Below are 18,681 nucleotides of genomic sequence, written 5' to 3'. Positions count from 1 at the left end.
ATTAAAATAATCTTAATTAAAAAAAAAAAGATGATAATTAGGTGGATCATAAACATTAACAGTAGCCAAAATCCAGCTCCAACCAACGGCTACCTACTTGTGTGGGCCCAATACACCAAAAGGATAAAAAAAATACAAAAAACAAAACAAGCTTCGTAGCTACGATTCGGAAAATTCGACCGTTGGAGTCTCTCACCCTTTAAAACCTCAATACCAAACCTCTTCTTCATTTTCCTTTTTCCCTCTTTTTCTGTAAAATTCTCAGCTTCATTTCTTACCTTAAACCCTTCACTTGCTGACCGTTACAAATTAATTAAACCCTAATAATTAAATTAAATTGCCCTCTCTTTGCTTGATTAATTCATCATTTTGCATAGAGAGTGGCATTTTAATTTCACCCCAGAAAAAAAATTCAATCTTTTTGCTGAGAAATTCAAGAACAAAAAATGGAGTTAGAACAAAGGAGGAAAAGTGGGATTAATCTTCCATCTGGGATGTCACAAACATCCTTAAGATTGGAAACTCAAAGAACACCAACCTCAAAAACAGCAATTGAAACAACCCCATTTCGATCAAATCTATGTTTATCATCTCCTAGATCAGTTTCATCTCCTAGATCAATCACTAGCTTATCAGCAGCAACATCGTCGCTGACATCGAAGAAATCGATTTGCAGTGACAGATTTATACCTTGCAGATCTTCTTCAAGGCTTCATACATTTGGGTTGATTGAGAAATCACCATCATCATCTTCTCCTAATGCTAAAAAAGAAGGGGGGAATCATGAGGCTTATACTAGGTTGTTAAAACAAGAATTGTTTGGCGCTGATTTTGTTGCTTCTCCTTGTTCTGCTGCAGGATCACCTATCAGTAGTCCTAACAAGAATATGCTGAGGTTCAAGATGGAGTATTCTTCCCCTAATTCAGCTTTCTCACCTTCTGCCCTCGGCCGCGATTCAGGGTTTTCTAATGAGGTCTCTACCCCTCCTAAGCCTCCTAGGAGGGTTCCCAAGACACCCCATAAGGTATATTTTATCTTAAGGATTTTTTGTATATGTATTTTTTTGATTGATTTTGTTAGGATATAACTAAGTTAAGTTAGATATATTTTGTGAATATCTTTGTATATAAGTGACTTTATTGTTAATTAAAGAAATTATTGTTTGGATTTTAGGTTTTGGATGCTCCTTCATTACAGGATGATTTCTACTTGAATTTGGTTGATTGGTCATCTCAAAATTTGCTTGCTGTTGGACTTGGTACCTGTGTGTACTTGTGGAATGCATCTAATAGCAAAGTAAGTAGTCTTGTGTTAGTAGATATTGCACTTATTTTAAGTTAGTAATAATTAAATTCCAAATCACAATCAAATTTGGTGCATTTGTGAGGTAGGTAGTAGATGTTAACTTATGGTTGAGCTAATTTTATCACTTATTAGTTATGATCCAATTCTATACTCCAACATTAGGTCAAATTACTCCTTCTCAAGCTTTTGAGTCTTAGAAATCGCGGTGATGTATCTTGAGTGTACATTGAATTGCAATTGTTTGTGCTGTACTAAAGATGGGATTTTTCCAATATGTATTTTAGGTGACAAAATTATGTGATTTGGGACCAAATGATGGTGTTTGTGCTGTTCAATGGACAAAAGAAGGCTCCTATGTTTCAGTTGGAACAACTAGTGGTCAAGTTCAGGCAAGTGATTATGCTAGAATCAGTCTTTATTCAGTAAGTGTTAATGTAGACATAAATGTGTAACAGTGGTTGATTTGTTTAGGTATGGGATGGAACTCAATGCAAAAAGGTCAGAACTTTGAGTGGTCATCAAACAAGAGCTGGTGTTTTGGCATGGAGTTCCCGTATACTAGCCTCTGGAAGTAGAGATAGGAACATACTTCAACATGATCTACGTGTCTCGAATGACTATGTTAGCAAGCTTGTTGGACATAAATCTGAGGTAAAGGCAATACCTTGTCTTTCTTACTGGAATGTAGAGTACTAATCTTTAATTGTTGCTGTGAATTCAATCAGTTTTTTTGTTTGTGATCATTCTTTAGGTGTGTGGGTTAAAATGGTCTCATGATGATAGGGAGCTTGCATCTGGAGGCAATGACAATCAGGTAATTAGATAGTATTCAATTTTCAAATAGTAAGTGGTTTCACAATCAAAGATATTCTGAAAGTTGACTGATTGCAAATTTCATGAAAAAAAATCAGCTATTGGTATGGAACCAGCATTCTCAGCAGCCAGTTCTGAAACTGACTGAGCATACAGCTGCCGTGAAGGCCATAGCTTGGTCACCCCACCAGAGCGGCCTTCTAGCTTCTGGTGGCGGAACTGCAGACCGTTGTATTCGATTTTGGAATACTACAAATGGGAATCAGACAAACAGCATTGATACAGGAAGTCAGGTATGGTCATCTTTGTATTGTACTTGTCCTAGAATATTTGTAGTTTGCGCCAAAAGGTACTAATTTTCTACATTGAAATTGAATGAAGGTGTGCAATCTTGCATGGAGTAAGAATGTGAATGAAATTGTTAGCACTCATGGGTATTCTCAGAATCAGATTATGGTGTGGAAGTATCCTTCACTTGCAAAGGTTGCTACACTAACCGGACATAGTTTGCGTGTTCTTTATCTTGCTGTTTCCCCTGATGGTCAGGTAATACAGTTCTGTTTGCAGGATATTAGTCAATACGTCGTATAATTTTTCTTAAATTCGCTTTGTATTATCCACTAATGCAGTATTTCTGAATCTGTAGACGATAGTGACTGGGGCAGGAGATGAGACCCTTAGGTTTTGGAATATCTTCCCTTCTGTTAAAACACCGGTATGTTTGTTGGAACCTAGAATGCTGCTAAATTGAATTTTAATAGATTCAGACTGCTAATTTTTCTTAAAAATTTTCAGGCACCTGTCAAAGAAACTGGTCTGTGGTCATTGGGGCGAACATATATTCGTTGAGACTATTCGGATTAAGTATCCAAGAGTGAGCACCGGCATAGGCGGCATGTCAAGGTCCATAGATAGCGAGTAAATCTGTATAGTGGAATTTTGTATAGTCAAAAATTGGAAATCTGTGACACGAAATTGTAGATGAAATTAGTTTTGCACAATGTATACACATGATAATTCATTTGTCTGAATTTCTTGTATGTTTGGATTGGAATTCTTTCCTCAAATTGGTCAGCCAATAAACTCACAGAGAGCCTACACAAAAGCCATTATACATATACACAAAATGATTTATTTATCTGAATTTCTTCTTTGTTTTAAATGAAAATTTTCCTCAAATCGCTAGTCAAAACTCGTAGAGCCTACACACCATAAGTTCCTACACAAAATCTAGGCCCTTTCAGAAACTCCGAACTTCATGGACGTAGTCCTTGACAGATCAAATATATTTCTCTTGAAGTTGATCTTGTAGCTTTGGGTCTCAACCATGATGCCTTTTTGAAGATTGGTTTGCAAATTTGACCAAATTCTACAAGAACACAAAACTGATGTAAGAACAGCATATAGCTGCAGAAGAAGAAGCTTCAAAATTTGGAAACAATCAAACAAACCTTTCATATCTTCACCCTCCAAAAGCTTAATGACAAGGTTGCCACCAGGAAGCAATATGCCCTTATCATCAGCCTCCTCTTTCGTCTCAGGCTCGGCATCTTCTTGGGCAAGAGCAGCACTTCCAACAGCCAGGTCAAGGGCTCGCATGCCTAACTCAGCCGACAAGGCTGCATCTTTCGACTTGATTCCAGAAACTAAGGGACACATATCTGATAGTATGACGGAAAATCCCTTCTGCACAAACCAATCAATGACAGGTTCAATGCTTTGAATTATACTACTTGACGCGATGATCATATATTAGTCTGTTCATTGAAAAGGACTCAAATTCTGTTCCAAATTACAGAAAATATTATCAGTTATAAATGAATGAATCTATAGCATGAAATACATACGACCAATCATAGGCAAACTACATTAACAGTCAAAAACTACAATAGTTTCATGCAAAATTGTGTAAGTTAGCAAAGTGACAAAACATAGAAGTATGACATACCTTAGGAGACAGTGATCTGATATGGTCCCTAGAAAGGCTTATAGCATCACCACAAACAGTTTGGACCCTAGCATCACAATAAGTAGAAGGGACTTTCACCTTCTGCTCTGCGAAAAACACCAAAGATTAAATACATTTCAAAAACTCCAATATCATAACAAGATATACTTGACCCAGAAGATGAATATACCTTTAAGTCAATACCCACAACTGTCCCACCATTTTTGAGAGGACCCAAGCTCTGACAAGCTACCTGTTATACAAAAATCTTAAGAATAAAACAATGCCTACCATATGTTCGACGAAATGTCTGAAAGAGAAAAGAATGAAAAATAACCTGAAGCCAAGCTCCAGGAGCACAGCCCAGATCAAGCACAGATGAACCTGGCTTAATTAACTTGTATTTCTCTTGCAATTGCAGTAACTGCTCTTTCAATTCAATACACCCAGAAAAAAGAGACAAAAATTAGAGCAAATTTGAATGTTGTAATGTACAAGTATATATATTGTACGAAAGTGTAAATAAGAAAACCTTGAAAGCAGAACGAGCAACATAGCCAAGTCGTTGAGCTTCTCTGTAGAAGAAGTCTGGAACTCCTGCTCCGCTCATCCCCTCTCTTTGTTTTGGTCACCTTTCTAGTTTGTCTGTTTAACTCGTGAGATAGTTATTCACTTATTAAGTTATTAGTACGACCTTGCTAACTCAGGTCGTTTGTTTGGATTTGCCTTATGATTACTTATATCGTTTAGAGTGTTCGATTTGAATCTTGACAATGGAATAATACACCTATACATTTATTTTTGTAGTCAAAATTGATTATGCTAAACCTAACTATGATTGCAATTTTGGAAAGTATCGAAATTAAAGCACATTCAACCATAAAATAGACTTCAATAGCCTATACGGCTATACCATATTTTTAGGGGATTAGTCACCTTCCTTAAAATAAAAGAGAAAATAGCCTAGCCTTATTGTTTGGTGATTGTTGTTGTAAAATACTTATTGATAATTAAAGATATTATTGATTAAAGATTTGTATCGTCATATGTGTTCAAGAGCAATGGAGCACGTAATAAAATACGGAGGGAGTAGTAACTTACTAACTTGATTACCCCTGTCAAAGCCATAATCAAAAAGCAGATAGTAAAAACTAAAAAGGCTTCTTTCGTGTGAAAGTTTTGAAACACATAAAGCCAAACGATACAAATTCAAATGTTTGCTATTGGTTACCCAACTAAAAACTTGGACTTACATGAGAAAGAAAGATACAGGCATCTCTAGTAGCTGCTCTATTGCATTGAAAAAAAAAAAAAAAAAACAGTAGCACTTCCTAGGTAAGTTGCATCGACACTTCTGCAATGCAACTCGTATACATGCCATACGCTTTCATATGGTTTTACTTCTATAAAATGAAACTAAAAACAACAGAAGATTTCCTCAGAAAAACCTCAAAAATAGCAGAAAATACAGCAGTTCAATTCCACCAGCTTTCTTAAGCTGTATGATGTTTTTGCGCTTGAAGGATCATATTGTCCAACTTTGGAATCCTTCAGCTAAAAATTGTTTTTGCTCGTATAATGCTAAACCACTTTAAAGGATAGAGGTTGGTAGCTTGCACGTCGACTGACATTAGTTCTGCCATAATCGCCAGGACCAACACCCCCAATAAGAGTAATCTCCCAAACCCGAAAAAAAAGGTCTCTGCAATACAATATCAGAGTAATCTCCTAAGAAGATGAACTGCACATCAACAGGGCAAAGTCGCGCTTCTCAACTATTACAGTGCCGACACTTGATGCATGGTAATTGGTAAGCAGTGGCTTCATTTCTCCTTGACCTGCAAAGCAGAAAATGTTAAGACTATAGAGTACATAAAAGGCTAGGAAAACAAATTAAGCAGAAAAATGCACATTGATTGGCCTTTTACCAGGTCATATGAACTGAGAACTGAGAACTGAGATGCATACAATAATATTTGACACACTTCAGCACGAGTCGGGCTTCTGCATAAAATTCTTGATCAACCTTTTTTAGTGCCTGAAAGATCTTCATAGACAGGCTTCCAAGTTGAGAGAGCATAGACAATTCTACCCTTCCATCCCTGCAACAACCAATTCCCGTCTTCATCAATGGAATAATCTTTATGATACACAGATTTCACCCTCTTTTTTGCCATATTCAAAATCTCGGGGTTTAAAGGCAGCTGTCTGAATCCAGCCCTTTCATTTCGGACTTGCCACTGCTTGTATGTCTCTGGCCTTTCTATTCTTTCTAAACCCTCACAGGCAATCACATTCATCGCTTGTCGCCCAAATATCTCTCTCTCAATCAGTATCCTTTCTTGAATATCCCGGGGAAGATTAGTCTCAAGCATATCAAAAAGAGTTGAGAAATGGAAGAGAGCCTCACGGAATCGAGTAATGAAAAAGGGGGAATTGAAAGCCCCATTAACTACACCGTGTATGAAGATAGCTGGTTTTATCTGCTTTACAAGGTTAAGAACCATATCTCTCGGGCATTCCACCATTGCTGTTTCCTCAGGTACATATTTTAATCTGAACATACAGTTCACAACTAGCACCTCATCACTATCAATCTTCAGATCTTCAACAGTAACTGTTTCCCACTTCTTAGCCACAGCATTGAACTCAAATGGTATATTAAATGACTCTGCATAATTCTTCAAACGACGCCCTGTCTCTTCTACCCTTTTGGCAGGCCGAAACCCTGGTTGTGGAAGATCAACTCCAGTAAGACGAATTCTGGGGGGGCCACCAGGTCTTGATGAAAGGCGCTGAAATAGACAAGGCCATTGAAAACCGTAGACTATACCAATATCAATTATATGAAGTCGCGTAGCTTTCTCTGCCACTGCTGTAATCGTTCTGTTAGAGAAGAAATTTCCAATTTTCTTAAAAGGGCATACAGCTAAAAACATGTGGTAAGCTCTCAAGATATCAACAGCAGATGCTGGACCGGTGAGAAGACAACTATATATAGGAGTTCCAACACCAGCAAGGCGTGCCTCTAATCCATCTGCAAAATAATGTGCCATTCTTTGATTTCCATCTCCCGTGGGAGAAGAATATTGTCTAATTTGCCTAAGCAAGTCGTTTGCGTTCCTTTGATCATTTGATCCAACAGCTTGTGCACACAGGCTTAAGAGTGATCTTAAATCTATTACCTCTCTCCTGCTGCCTTGTCTCCTCCCACGTCCTCTCCCTCCACCAGATCCCTTTGGCTGAGAATTTTGTGCACTTTTGTTTAGTCCACTCCGTAAAACTTCCCGAAGAGCTGCATCATTTTTACCCCCACTACACAATAACACCTTATCAAACATTTCCGATCTCATAACTGCCTCATCAGAAACATGGGAAACAGCTGACTGTTTGTTTCCCCTCCTTTCTTCCAACTGAAAATCATCTCGACTGCGGTGTTTCGTTCCAATCAACAAGTCTGCTGGAATCTGGTTGTTATGCATGTTTTCCAGCTTAATTACTGCATCATGGGATGCTGCACCCACTAGCTTCTGAGAGGAGCCATTGTTCATCAAATCTTTGGATAGAAGAACATTCGGAAGAAACTTGCTTGCTTCCTTGAGCCCTTTTTGAAACTGCAACATTGACTGACTATCATTGAATATTTCAGACACATTAAGGGCACTCACAGGAGATTCCGCTGTTGCATCTGCTAAACCAAAAGGATTACTCGCTGTACTATATGGTGAGTCATAGTTAAAATGAACATCAAATTGCCTCCCTGAGCTATTTGATGAACTATATGATGTTTGCAATGACAAGTTTGAGGAAGGCTTGGAAAAATCAACTATAGGTACAGGGTTATATTCATAAGGATTAACAGGCCAATTAGAGTGCACAAGGCTGCTACTACTACTCGCTCCACTGTAACTGTCAGTGATCAAACTGCCAGCACCATTGAAATTCCAGCTATCATGCTTAGCATTAGGCAAGTTATATAGGTTTTGTGGTGAAGGATACTGCTCCCCTATGACCTCATACAATGTTTTCTCTGTTGCTTGAAGAGCTGAAGGCTCGTGATGTGAACGGGTTTTCTCTTCCTCGTCCCCATCCTCTTCCATCAGGACTTGAGTGATGTACTTAAGAACAACATCACTAAGATCATAATCTTCGTGAAGGGATGAATCAGTTTCCTGACTAACTGATGGTACACCCACATTAAAATTCGGATTTTGGTGAATCAATGGAGGGTTTGCAAAACTCAAATTCAAATTGGGATCTTGCAATTTTGCCGTATCAAAATGATTGTTACTTGTTAAAATCGGAACCTTGTGATCATTGAACTTGATTCGATGCAAAGTCCCATATAACTCTTCTAATTGTGGATCCATAGGCACAAACTATAACCAATATGAATCACAGCAACATGAAAAATGACAAATAAAACAAAATCAGCAACTTTTTCTAATAATCATAACCTCCATATATAATCAACACAATTTATCCACTTCAACTGACAAAAATACCCAGATAACAAATTCGGATATTGCACACAAATCTCAGCTTAAACCTCATTATAAAAACAAAAATTACAGTAAAATCAATCAAAATACAGAAATTAGACATACCCAGTTCAAAATTCAGCTTTATTACACAAATATCAGCTTAAAGCCCAACAAATATAGTAAAATTAATTAAAAAAAATGTGTATATACAGAAATTAGATACATACAGTTCAAATTCAGTTTATATCACAAATCTCAACTTAAACCCAATAAATGAGCTTAACACTAAAATTTTAATTAAAAAAGAAAACAAAGGAAACCAATACAATATTTCAGCTAAATTCATACTCGTACAAATCTCAGCTTAAAAACCCAATATAACCACTTAATAAAAATAGTAAAAATACAGGTAATAATAAAAATAATAAACCAAAAAATCCAGTCTTGAGAAAAAATATAAATACCTGAACATAAATACTTCAAAGGGGAGAGAAAGAAATTTAAAAGAGTCAACTTTCCAAGCTAAAAACCCTTTGAGAGAAATACAGAGAAAGGATCTAGAAAGAAAAAAAAAAAAAAAGCGGTATTGTTTGAAGATATCCTCAGAAAATAAAACACAAATGTTATTTTATTATTCAAAGATTCGGAATTATATAAACTGAGTGACTCAGTCCCCCATTATATTTGCTTTGATTTTGGAGTTTTATTATTAACATAATTACAATTAGCGAGTGGCTCACTTTCTTAAGCGCACTCCTTTTTTATTTAAATATTATTTTTTGACGTCTGTGATTAGCCACTAATTATTATTCTTTTAATGTGTGTGAATATTTTTATATTGTTCTTTTTGCTAAAGAGGAATGATTAGCATACACTTAGATTATTTATGACTTTTGTGTTAAATCATTCAACTCACTAATCCCTGCAATTTAATTGCAATATGTAATTAATGATATTAAAGGTTTAAATCATATTTGAAAGAAGCGACATTTTCTAAGGCCCTGTTCTTTTGAGCTTCTGGGCAGAGCAGAGCAGAGCAAAACAGATTTCAGCAAAGCAGAACAGGGCAGGGCAGAGCAGAGCAGGGCATAGCAGAGCAGATTGAAGCAACTATTTTTAAGCAGAGCAGAGCAGATTTCAGCAGAGCAAAGCAGCTCTACAGAACGGGACCTAATTTGTAAATGTTTATAGATTTCCCCAAAAAAAAAAAGGAATCCCCTATAAAAAATAAAAAATAAAAATAAATAAATAAAAAAAAAGGAATAAATTTTCTAATTTGTAAATGTTTATAGATTTCCTTAGAAAGATTTTAGTTATAAAAAAATATGGTGGGAAATAGTTCAAGGCTTCAAGCTATAGCAATATGTGGAAAAATGGAAAATAATTCAAACAATGTACATCTTGTAATAACTGATAAATGATCCAATTATTAACATACTTCATATTTATCAAGGAAAATTAAAATTACCTAAAATCTTGCTTACATAGTTTATCACTTTATTCCATGGTGAGCAAAAGACTTATACTAGGGGAGGGAATTTAGGAAAATCAAACTATAATGATTTTGATGAAATTCAATCCCTAACTTTACGGAGAGCAAATTGTAAAACACAAAATTTTTATATAATGTTGGTCACACTGTGTGGTCGAGATTACTTATTCATAAATAACCCTTGAAATTCTTGACCAACTGAGTAACCCATATATTAATCCTATATGATTAAGTAACCTCTTTAATAAGTAACTTTTGTACATAACCCTTAACCGATTGAGTAATCTTTGAATAAGTAATCCCTGAAAAAGTAATTTCTATAATTAACACCGATCACACAGTATAACTACTCACACAGAAAAGCTCCAATTGTAAAAACACTCATTGGACTATATAATTATGTGGAGCCGTGAAGGAGATGTTTTATACGAGTACATTGTATGTAGTCACTATTCACTAGTCGGTCTTCTGTTAGACATTTCCGCGCAGCCACGGTGACCTTGGGAAGAAGGATGGCAAATTGAACATTTATTTGCGCGTCTGAAGTCTGAACCAGGTTATAAGTTGGGCTTGGGCATTTCTAATCCAGTAATCCTAATCCATATACGAGTAATTGTTGGGCCCAGGGAAAAGCCCAAATATTAAACCTTCCTAAATTTGGTTGGGCTTTACACCTAAAATTAAAAAAATATATATATACTTTCTAAGTTAGGCCCAGTGAACCCACTTCAAATCAATTTAGTTTGGGCTTTTGTTCGGATTTAGCCTAGATGGCTCTAGCATTGTGTTTTACTCCCCATCAAAAAAACCATCACATTGACTCATTGAGCAAGGAGACTAATGAGTAAGAAATAATAATCAAGATGTCAAAAACCCACCTCACAAAAGAAAAACTAGAGTTGTCAATTCGGATAAACGGGTCGGGTTTGGGTCGGGTCAATTCAGATTAATTCCATAACCTATAAGGGTCGAGTTTGGGTTAGGTCATGCTTGAGTCGGGTCACATCGGGTCATACTTCTTATCAGGTTTGGGTCGGGTTTAGGTCTGGTTAATAACGGGTCGGGTTACATTCTGGTCGGGTGAACAATAGGTCAGGTATAACTAGGGTTTTCACGGGTTAAAACGGGTTAGGGTAATTCTCGAGTTCGAGTCGAGTTTGATTCAAGTCAATAATTTGCGAGTTAGAATCAGGTCGGGTCATTATCGGGTTTGAGTCGGGTTCGGTTCTAGTCAATAATTTGCGGATTACAATCAGGTCGGGTCATTTTCAAGTCGGATCATTCTCGGGTTCAAGTTGGTTTAGTTTAAGTCAATAAATTGCGGGTTATAATTAGATTGGGTCATTTCCAAGTCGGGTAATTCTCGGATTCAAGTCGGGTTATGTTCAAGTCAATAATTTGCAGGTTGCAATTAGGTCGGGTCATTTTCAAGTCAGGTCATACTCGGGTTCAACTAACTATAAATAGATAATTATCATTTTTATCAAGCTAATTATTTACTTTGACTGTAATATATATGGCAATATACTAGGGAACTATAGTCTATAATTTAGGAAGATAATTATCTTCTTAAACCATACAACAAATATATACTATATTTAACTCTTAAATTTGAGGATGATGCTCTTTTCTTTTGTTGGTCTGGACTGACTTGGTATCCCAAGACAAAATGCTTTGATCAACAATAATAAGGTGGTCTAAATTGCATTTAAGGTGATTTGAAATCGGGTCAGGAACAATTTAGGTTAAATTTAGGTCGGGTAAATAATAAGTCGTGTTAATTTTGAGTCGGGTTAGTAACAGATCGGGTTGAATTTTTGGATTGGGTAAGTAATAGGTATGATAAAATTCAAGTCGGGTCAATAACAAGTCGAGTTGAATTTAGGCCAGGTCAATAACAAGTCGGGTTGATTTCAGGTCGGGTTTGTAACAGGTTGGGTTAAATTCGGGTCGGATTAGGAACGAGTCAGGTTGAATTTAGGTCAGAATAGTAACAAATCGAAATAAATTTGGGTTTTGACGGGTTAAAACGGGTTTAGGTCAATTTCGGTTCAAGTCGGGTTTGGTACAAGTTAATTAAATTGGTCGTTGTAAACCAGTAAATCGGTGCAAGTTGTAAACTGGTAAATTGGCCGTTTAAAAGCAAATTGAATGGTTCCACACACCCAATTGGACTCCCGGAGGATATTAGGGACCATAGTTACATTTCGGCAATTTTTATTTCCGGACGAAAAAAGTCAAAATATTCCAAAATTGAAGACTAATATCCACGCTTTTTGAGAAATTTTGGAGATGTCTAGGCCTGGTGTCGAAAAGTCTTGAAATTATATGGGATACATCTCGGGGTCATATAATGCCGTTTGGAACCATATATGATCATTATTTTTTGTCATAAATGTTCGTGGTAGGCTTGAATTAATGAAATCAGTGCAAATTGTAAACCGGTAAATTAGTCGTTTAAAGGCAAATTGGATGGTTCCACCCACCCAATTGGAATCTCGGAGGGTATTAGGGACCATGGTAACATTTCGACAATTTTTATTTTCGGGCGAAAAAAAATAAAAAAATTTCAAAATTGAAGGCTAATATCCACGCTTTTTGAGAAATTTTGAAGGTTTCAGGACCCGTTGTAGAAAAGTATTAATATTTTAGGGGATACATCTTGGGGTCATATAATGCCATTTGGAACCATATATAACCATCATGTGTTGTCATAAATGTTCGTAGTAGGCTTGAGTTAATGAAATCCGTGGAAGTTGTAAATCAGTAATTAAATTGGCCGTTTAAAGGCGAATTGGATGGTACCACTACCCAATAGGACTCCCAGAGGGTATTAGGGACCATGGTAAACATTTCGGCAATTTTTATTTCCGGGCGAAAAAGTCAAAAATTCCCAAAATTAAAGGCTAATATCCACGCTTTTTGAGAATTTTTTGAGGTTTCGGGGCCTGGTGTCGAAAAGCTTTGAGATTTTAGGGGATACATCTCGGGGTCCTATAATACTATTTTAAACCATAAATGATCATTATAAGTTGTCATAAATGTTTGTGGTAGACTTGAGTTAATGAAATCGGTGCATGTTGTAAACTGGTAAATTAGCCGTTTAGAAGCAAATTAGTGGTTCCACCCACCTAATTGGACTACCTAAGGGTATTATCTAGGGACCGTGGTAAAAATTTCGGCAACTTTTATTTTCGAACGAAAAAAAGTTAAAAAATTCCAAAATTAAAGGCTAATATACACGCGTTTTGAAAAAAAAAATAGGTTTCGGGGGCCCGGTGTCGAAAAGCTTTGAGATTTTAGGGGATACAACTCGGGGTCATATAATACTATTTTAAACCATAACTGATCAATATATGTTGTCATAAATTTTCGTGGTAGGCTTGAGTTAATGAATTTGGTACAAGTTGTAAACCAGTAAATTGGTCGTTTAAAGGCAAATTGGATGGTTCCACCCACCCAATTGGACTCCCAGGGGGTATTAGGGACCTTGGTAAACATTTCGGCAATTTTTATTTCTGTGCGAAAAAAGTCGAAAAAATTCCAAAATTGAAGGCTAACATCTGTGCTTTTTTAGAAATTTCGAAGGTTTCGGGACCCGGTGTCGAAAAGAATTGAGATTTTAGGGGATACATCTGGGGGTCATATAATGCCGTTTGGAACCATGTGTGATCATTATATGTTGTCTTAAATGTTTGTGGTAAGCTTGAGTTAATGAAATCGGCGCAAGTTGTAAACCGGTAAATTGGTCGTTTAAATGCAAATTTGATGGTTCCACCCACCCAATTGAACTCCCGAAGGATATTAGAGACCATGGTAAACATTTCGGTAATTTTTATTTCCGGGCGAAAAAAGTCAAAAAATTCAAAATTTGAAGGCTATTATCCACGCTTTGTGAGAAATTTTGGAGTTTTCGAGGCCCGATGTCGAAAAGTCTTGAAATTATAGGGAATACATCTCGGGGGTCATATAATGTCATTTGGAACCATACATGATCATTATTTGTTGTCAAAATTTTTTTGGTAGGCTTGAATTAATGAAATCGGTGTAAGTTGTAAATCGGTAAATTGGTCGTTTAAAGGCAAATTGGATGGTTTCATTCACCCAATTGGACTCCCGGAGTATATTTGGGAGCATGGCAAACATTTTGGCAATTTTTATATCCGGGCGAAAAAAATTCAAATAATTCCAAAAATGAAGGCTAATATCCACGTTTTTTGAGAAATTTCGAACGTTTCGGGGCCCGGTGGCGAAAAGTATTGAGATTTTAGGGGATACATCTCGGGGTCATATATATAATGCTGTTTGGAACCATATATGATCATTATATGTTGTGATAAATGTTCGTGGTAAGCTTGAGTTAATGAAATCGGTTCAAGTTGTAAACCGGTAAATTGGTCGTTTAAAGGCAAATTGGATGGTTCCACTTAGCCAATTGGACTCCCGGAGGATATTAGGTAACTTGGTAAACATTTCGGCAATTTTTATTTCCAGGTGAAAAAAATCAAAAAATTCCAAAATTGAAGGCTAATATCCACATTTTTTGAGAAATTTTAGAGGTTTTGGGTAAAGCTGTCAATTCGGATAAACGGTCGAGTTTGGGTCGGTAAGAGTGGGTCGGATCAACTCGGGCCGGGTCAATTCGGATTAATTCCATAACCTATGCGCGTCGGGTTTTGTTGGGTCATGCTTGAGTCGGGTCATGTTGGGTCATACTTCTTATCTGGTTTGGGTCGGGTTTAGGTCGGGTTACATTCGGTTCGGGTGAACAATAGGTCGGGTTTAATTCAGGTTTTCTCGGGTTAAAACGGGTTAGGGTAATTCTCGGGTTTAATTTGAGTCGGATTCGGTTCAAGTCAATAATTTGCGGGTTAGAAGCAGGTCGGGTCATTCTCGGGTTTAATTTGAGTCAGGTTCGGTTCAAGTCAATAATTTACGGGTTATAATCAGGTCGGGTCATGTTCAAGTCGGGTCATTCTCGGGTTCAAGTTGGGTTCGATTCAAGTCAATAATTTGTGGGTTATATTCAGGTTGGGTCATTTCCAAGTCGGGTTATGTTCAAGTCAATAATTTGCAGGTTACAATCAGGTCGGGTCATTTCCAAGTCAGGTCATCATATTCGGGTTCAACTAACTATAAATAGATAATTATCATTTTTATCAAGCTAATTATTTACTTTGACTGTAACATATATGGCAATATACTAGGGAATTATATATAGTCTATAATTTAGGAAGATAATTATCTCCTTTGACCATACAACAAATATTTACAATATTTAACTCTTAAATTTGAGGATGATGCTCATTTCTTTTGCTGCCTGGACCGACTTGGTCTCCCAAGACAAAATGCTTTGATCAACAATAATAAGGTGGTCTAAATTGCAATTAAAGTGATTTGAAATCGGGTCAGGAACAATTTGGGTTGAATTTAGGTCGGGTAAATAACAAATTGTATTGATTTCAAGTCGGGTTAGTAACAGAATGGGTTGAATTTTTGGGTTGGGATAGTAATAGGTCTGGTGAAATTCGAGTCGGGTCAATAACAAGTTGGGTTGATTTCGGGTCGGGTTTGTAATAGGTTCGGTTAAATTCGGGTCGGGTGAGGAACGGGTCGGGTTGAATTCAGGTCTAGTTAGTGACAAGTCGGGTTAAATTCGGGTTTTGACGGGTTAAAACGTGTTTGGGTCAATTTCGGTTCAAGTCGGGTTCGGTTCAGGTCAATAATTTACAGGTTACATTCGGGTCGGGTCATTTCCAGGTCAGTTCATGTTAGGGTTCGGGTCTCATATACTCGGGTCAACTTGGGTCTAGGGTTGGTTTCAGGTCGAGTCAAGTCGGGTTTGGGTCATCATTTTTTCGGGTTCAGATGGATCGATTAATAATCGGGTTTGAGTCGATATTTAGGTCGGGTCAACTTTTCACAGCTCTAAGAAAAACTAGCCTTAACTCGCCCATGTCATGGATATACATCAAATAATTAGATAATTCGAATTCAAAAAATGATATCATCATCATGTTTTTGTGTTGGCAAAAGCTCAATAATAGTTGTCGTTAGTCACCATAATAGTTGTAATAGTATAGTGCACCCGGGTGCACCATGCGCATGGTGCACCCGGAAAGAACATTAGGCTTATTTTAAAGAACATGAGAAAAAAAAAAAAAAAAACATACGAGTGTTTGAAAAAGAACATGCTAGTATTTGAAAAAGAACATGCATAATAGTGTTCAACACAAGAACATGTTTGTGTTTGACAAAGAACATGGCCTCCGAAAAGAACATTAGGTATATTTTAAAGAACATGGAATAAAAAGAACATGTTAGTGTTTGAAAAAGAACAAACCAGTGTTTGAAAAAGAACATGCTAGTATTTGAAAAAGAACATGCATAATAGTGTTCAACAAAAGAACATGTTTGTGTTTGACAAAGAATATGACCTCCGAAAAGAACATTAGACATATTTTAAAGAACATGGAATAAAAAGAACATGTTAGTGTTTGAAAAAGAACAAGCTAGTGTTTGAAAAATTAACCTTACTTGGTTATCTTCCAGTTGGCTTCAATTCATTACTATTCTTCTTTCTCCTCTAATTGTTCTTTTTTGAACAACTTGTACTTTATAGCTTTAGTTATTATTTTTTTTTAAAAAAAAAACCCAAATTCACAAAATTAAACACTTTGACTTTAAAATTATTGACGAAAAACAATTTGCATGTACAAAATTTATACTTACATTTTACTTGAATCCACCATTTGTTTAAGTTTGAAGGTTGAATTGTTGAAATAAGTTCAATTTTTTTCTTGGGTTTCACTTTGAAGATGAACAATTTTGCTATTTTGAAATTTTTTTGAAAAATAGAAAAAGATAGAGAGAAAAGTTATGGAGAGAGAAAATGAGTACTATGGAAATGATTTTTACCCAAATTCATTGAAATTCTTAAATGAAAACGATGGTGTAAAGGAGAGTAAAAATTGGCAGCAAGAAGGAGAGTGATAGGAAGGGAAAGAGGAGTGAGAGATTGCAAGGAGAAGAGAGTGATGGATTTACAGTTGCAAGAAAATAAAAACATGTTCATTTTTTACCCATGTTCTTTTAAATATACTAAATGTTCTTTTGGGTGCACCATGCGCATGGTGCACCCGGGTGCACCAACCACAAATTAGTTAGCTGCAATGTTTTAATTCTCACAGTAGTCTTTGAAAAAACATTATTAGTACAACATAATAAGTTCGTAACTAATTGCAAGATTAAAATAAAAAATGAATTATTTTCTAAATTTTTCATTAGAACTCTTTATTTTTTTTATACCTCTAAAAGCTATTTCTCCTCATTCCAAACATTACGTGATGAAACTTTAATATCCGTCCAATTTTAACGTAACAAACAATGTTTTTATCATCTTTACCATAGTAGAGTTGTGGAACCTTGCCAAAGAAGGTATGTAAGATTGTTATACAATAATATATATTGTTGATATTGGATACGCACCTTAAAAAAATAGATCTAGATTTGGTTTTTGTGGTGGCTCCAATTGATATAAGTTGGATACTTCCTTTACAAAGGCAGCTTATAAGGGTTGGAAATGGAATTGCCAGACTGGTACTTAACTAGTTGTAATGTGACTTCCTGCTAAATTAAACTACACTATACATATTTGTTTTTGTTACCAATTAATTCATATTACACACTTTATATAATATGGTCCATGAATTTATCTCTTATTATGGCTTATGCATGTGCAAGCACCTGTTTGCCAATCTGGTTTACGTTACAAATTTTGAACCCAAAAAAATACTAAATAAATAAATAAAATTTCAATTTGAATATAATTCGTTGGAATGTTAATTTAATAATTTAATTCCTTCTTTATAAAATCATTCTTTTAAAGAAAAAAAAAAAACAGTTAGGAAGTCTCAGTTCACAAGAAACCTTTATACATGCATATGGCCCTCCCTTCTCACTGGGAACCATCTTAGATGTTTGAGATAACATGACTGGTTCCCCTTAAAAGGGAAAATATAAGGTTTTATTTAGTATCCAATTTTATTCTTTTTTTCATTTTTACTTCTTTATGTTTTTTGTGATTGGAAAAAAAAAAAAATGCCTGTAGGACTATAGCCCTATAGGTGTATCATATGTCTAAACTATTTTACCTCGTCTTTTTTTAATTATTTGGAAAAATCTTAAAAAATATTTACTTCATCAAAATTATACTTACGGTAAGATTATCATAAATTGATTTAAAATGAATTATCATTTTGTGAAATTATGAGTTAGAGTTACTTTTATATGGAGTACTTCCTAGCTAGTTCCTTTAAATATTTTCCCTAACCTTGATTGACTTATTTACATACGCGGCACCTTTATTTATTTATTTATAGCTTTTACTAATCAAAATCAAAGATATTTAGGCTAACACGCCGTATGATGTATTAACAATCACGATATTTGTTTTTGTAAGAAATCCTAAAAGGGGAACTCATTCACGATATTGATATATATATATTTTTTACTATAGCTTCTATTTATTAAAAAAACAAATATATTAATAAATGCAATATAATAAAAAAAAAAAAAAAATAAAGAGGAGATAATAAAAGAAAGTAGAAAGAATCACATGGCGTAACATGGAAGGAGA

The 18,681-nt window shown here is 35.7% G+C and overlaps 2 protein-coding genes and 1 pseudogene across 5 annotated transcripts; 1 reads left to right on the top strand and 2 right to left on the bottom strand.

The window, feature by feature from the left end:
- Positions 1–40: 40 nt before the first annotated feature.
- LOC145642350 (B-type cell cycle switch protein ccs52B-like) lies at positions 41–3,150 on the top strand. The gene is made up of 9 exons (XM_081693490.1): positions 41–1,025; positions 1,175–1,297; positions 1,591–1,695; positions 1,778–1,957; positions 2,058–2,120; positions 2,218–2,412; positions 2,501–2,665; positions 2,766–2,834; positions 2,915–3,150. Exons 1-9 carry the CDS (start codon positions 447–449, stop codon positions 2,966–2,968), a joined length of 1,533 nt encoding a protein of 510 aa, XP_081549616.1. The 5' UTR covers positions 41–446; the 3' UTR covers positions 2,969–3,150.
- A 95-nt stretch (positions 3,151–3,245) lies between these two features.
- LOC145642351 (uncharacterized) lies at positions 3,246–4,792 on the bottom strand. 2 transcript variants are annotated; one of them, XM_081693491.1, is made up of 6 exons: positions 4,600–4,790; positions 4,405–4,491; positions 4,258–4,320; positions 4,068–4,169; positions 3,571–3,805; positions 3,246–3,488 (listed from the first exon to the last, which is right to left on the bottom strand). In XM_081693491.1, exons 1-6 carry the CDS (start codon positions 4,675–4,677, stop codon positions 3,376–3,378), a joined length of 678 nt encoding a protein of 225 aa, XP_081549617.1. In that variant the 5' UTR covers positions 4,678–4,790; the 3' UTR covers positions 3,246–3,375. The 2 variants fall into 2 exon arrangements, with proteins under 2 accessions (XP_081549617.1, XP_081549618.1); XM_081693492.1 differs by lacking the exon at positions 4,405–4,491 and having other exon boundaries at positions 4,600–4,792.
- A 419-nt stretch (positions 4,793–5,211) lies between these two features.
- Positions 5,212–9,222, bottom strand: LOC145642348 (scarecrow-like protein 9 pseudogene; annotated as a pseudogene). 2 transcript variants are annotated; one of them, XR_014115668.1, is made up of 3 exons: positions 9,016–9,222; positions 5,996–8,446; positions 5,212–5,905 (listed from the first exon to the last, which is right to left on the bottom strand). The product of XR_014115668.1 is annotated as a scarecrow-like protein 9 pseudogene, transcript variant X1 (transcript). The 2 variants fall into 2 exon arrangements; XR_014115669.1 differs by having other exon boundaries at positions 6,036–8,446.
- Between the last annotated feature and the right edge of the window lie 9,459 nt (positions 9,223–18,681).

Source organism: Chenopodium album, chromosome 8 (genome assembly GCF_948465745.1).
Source record: "Chenopodium album chromosome 8, dcCheAlbu1.1, whole genome shotgun sequence".
In the NCBI taxonomy this organism is placed as follows: Eukaryota; Viridiplantae; Streptophyta; class Magnoliopsida; order Caryophyllales; family Amaranthaceae; genus Chenopodium; species Chenopodium album.
This window is presented reverse-complemented; position numbering and strand designations above follow the sequence as displayed.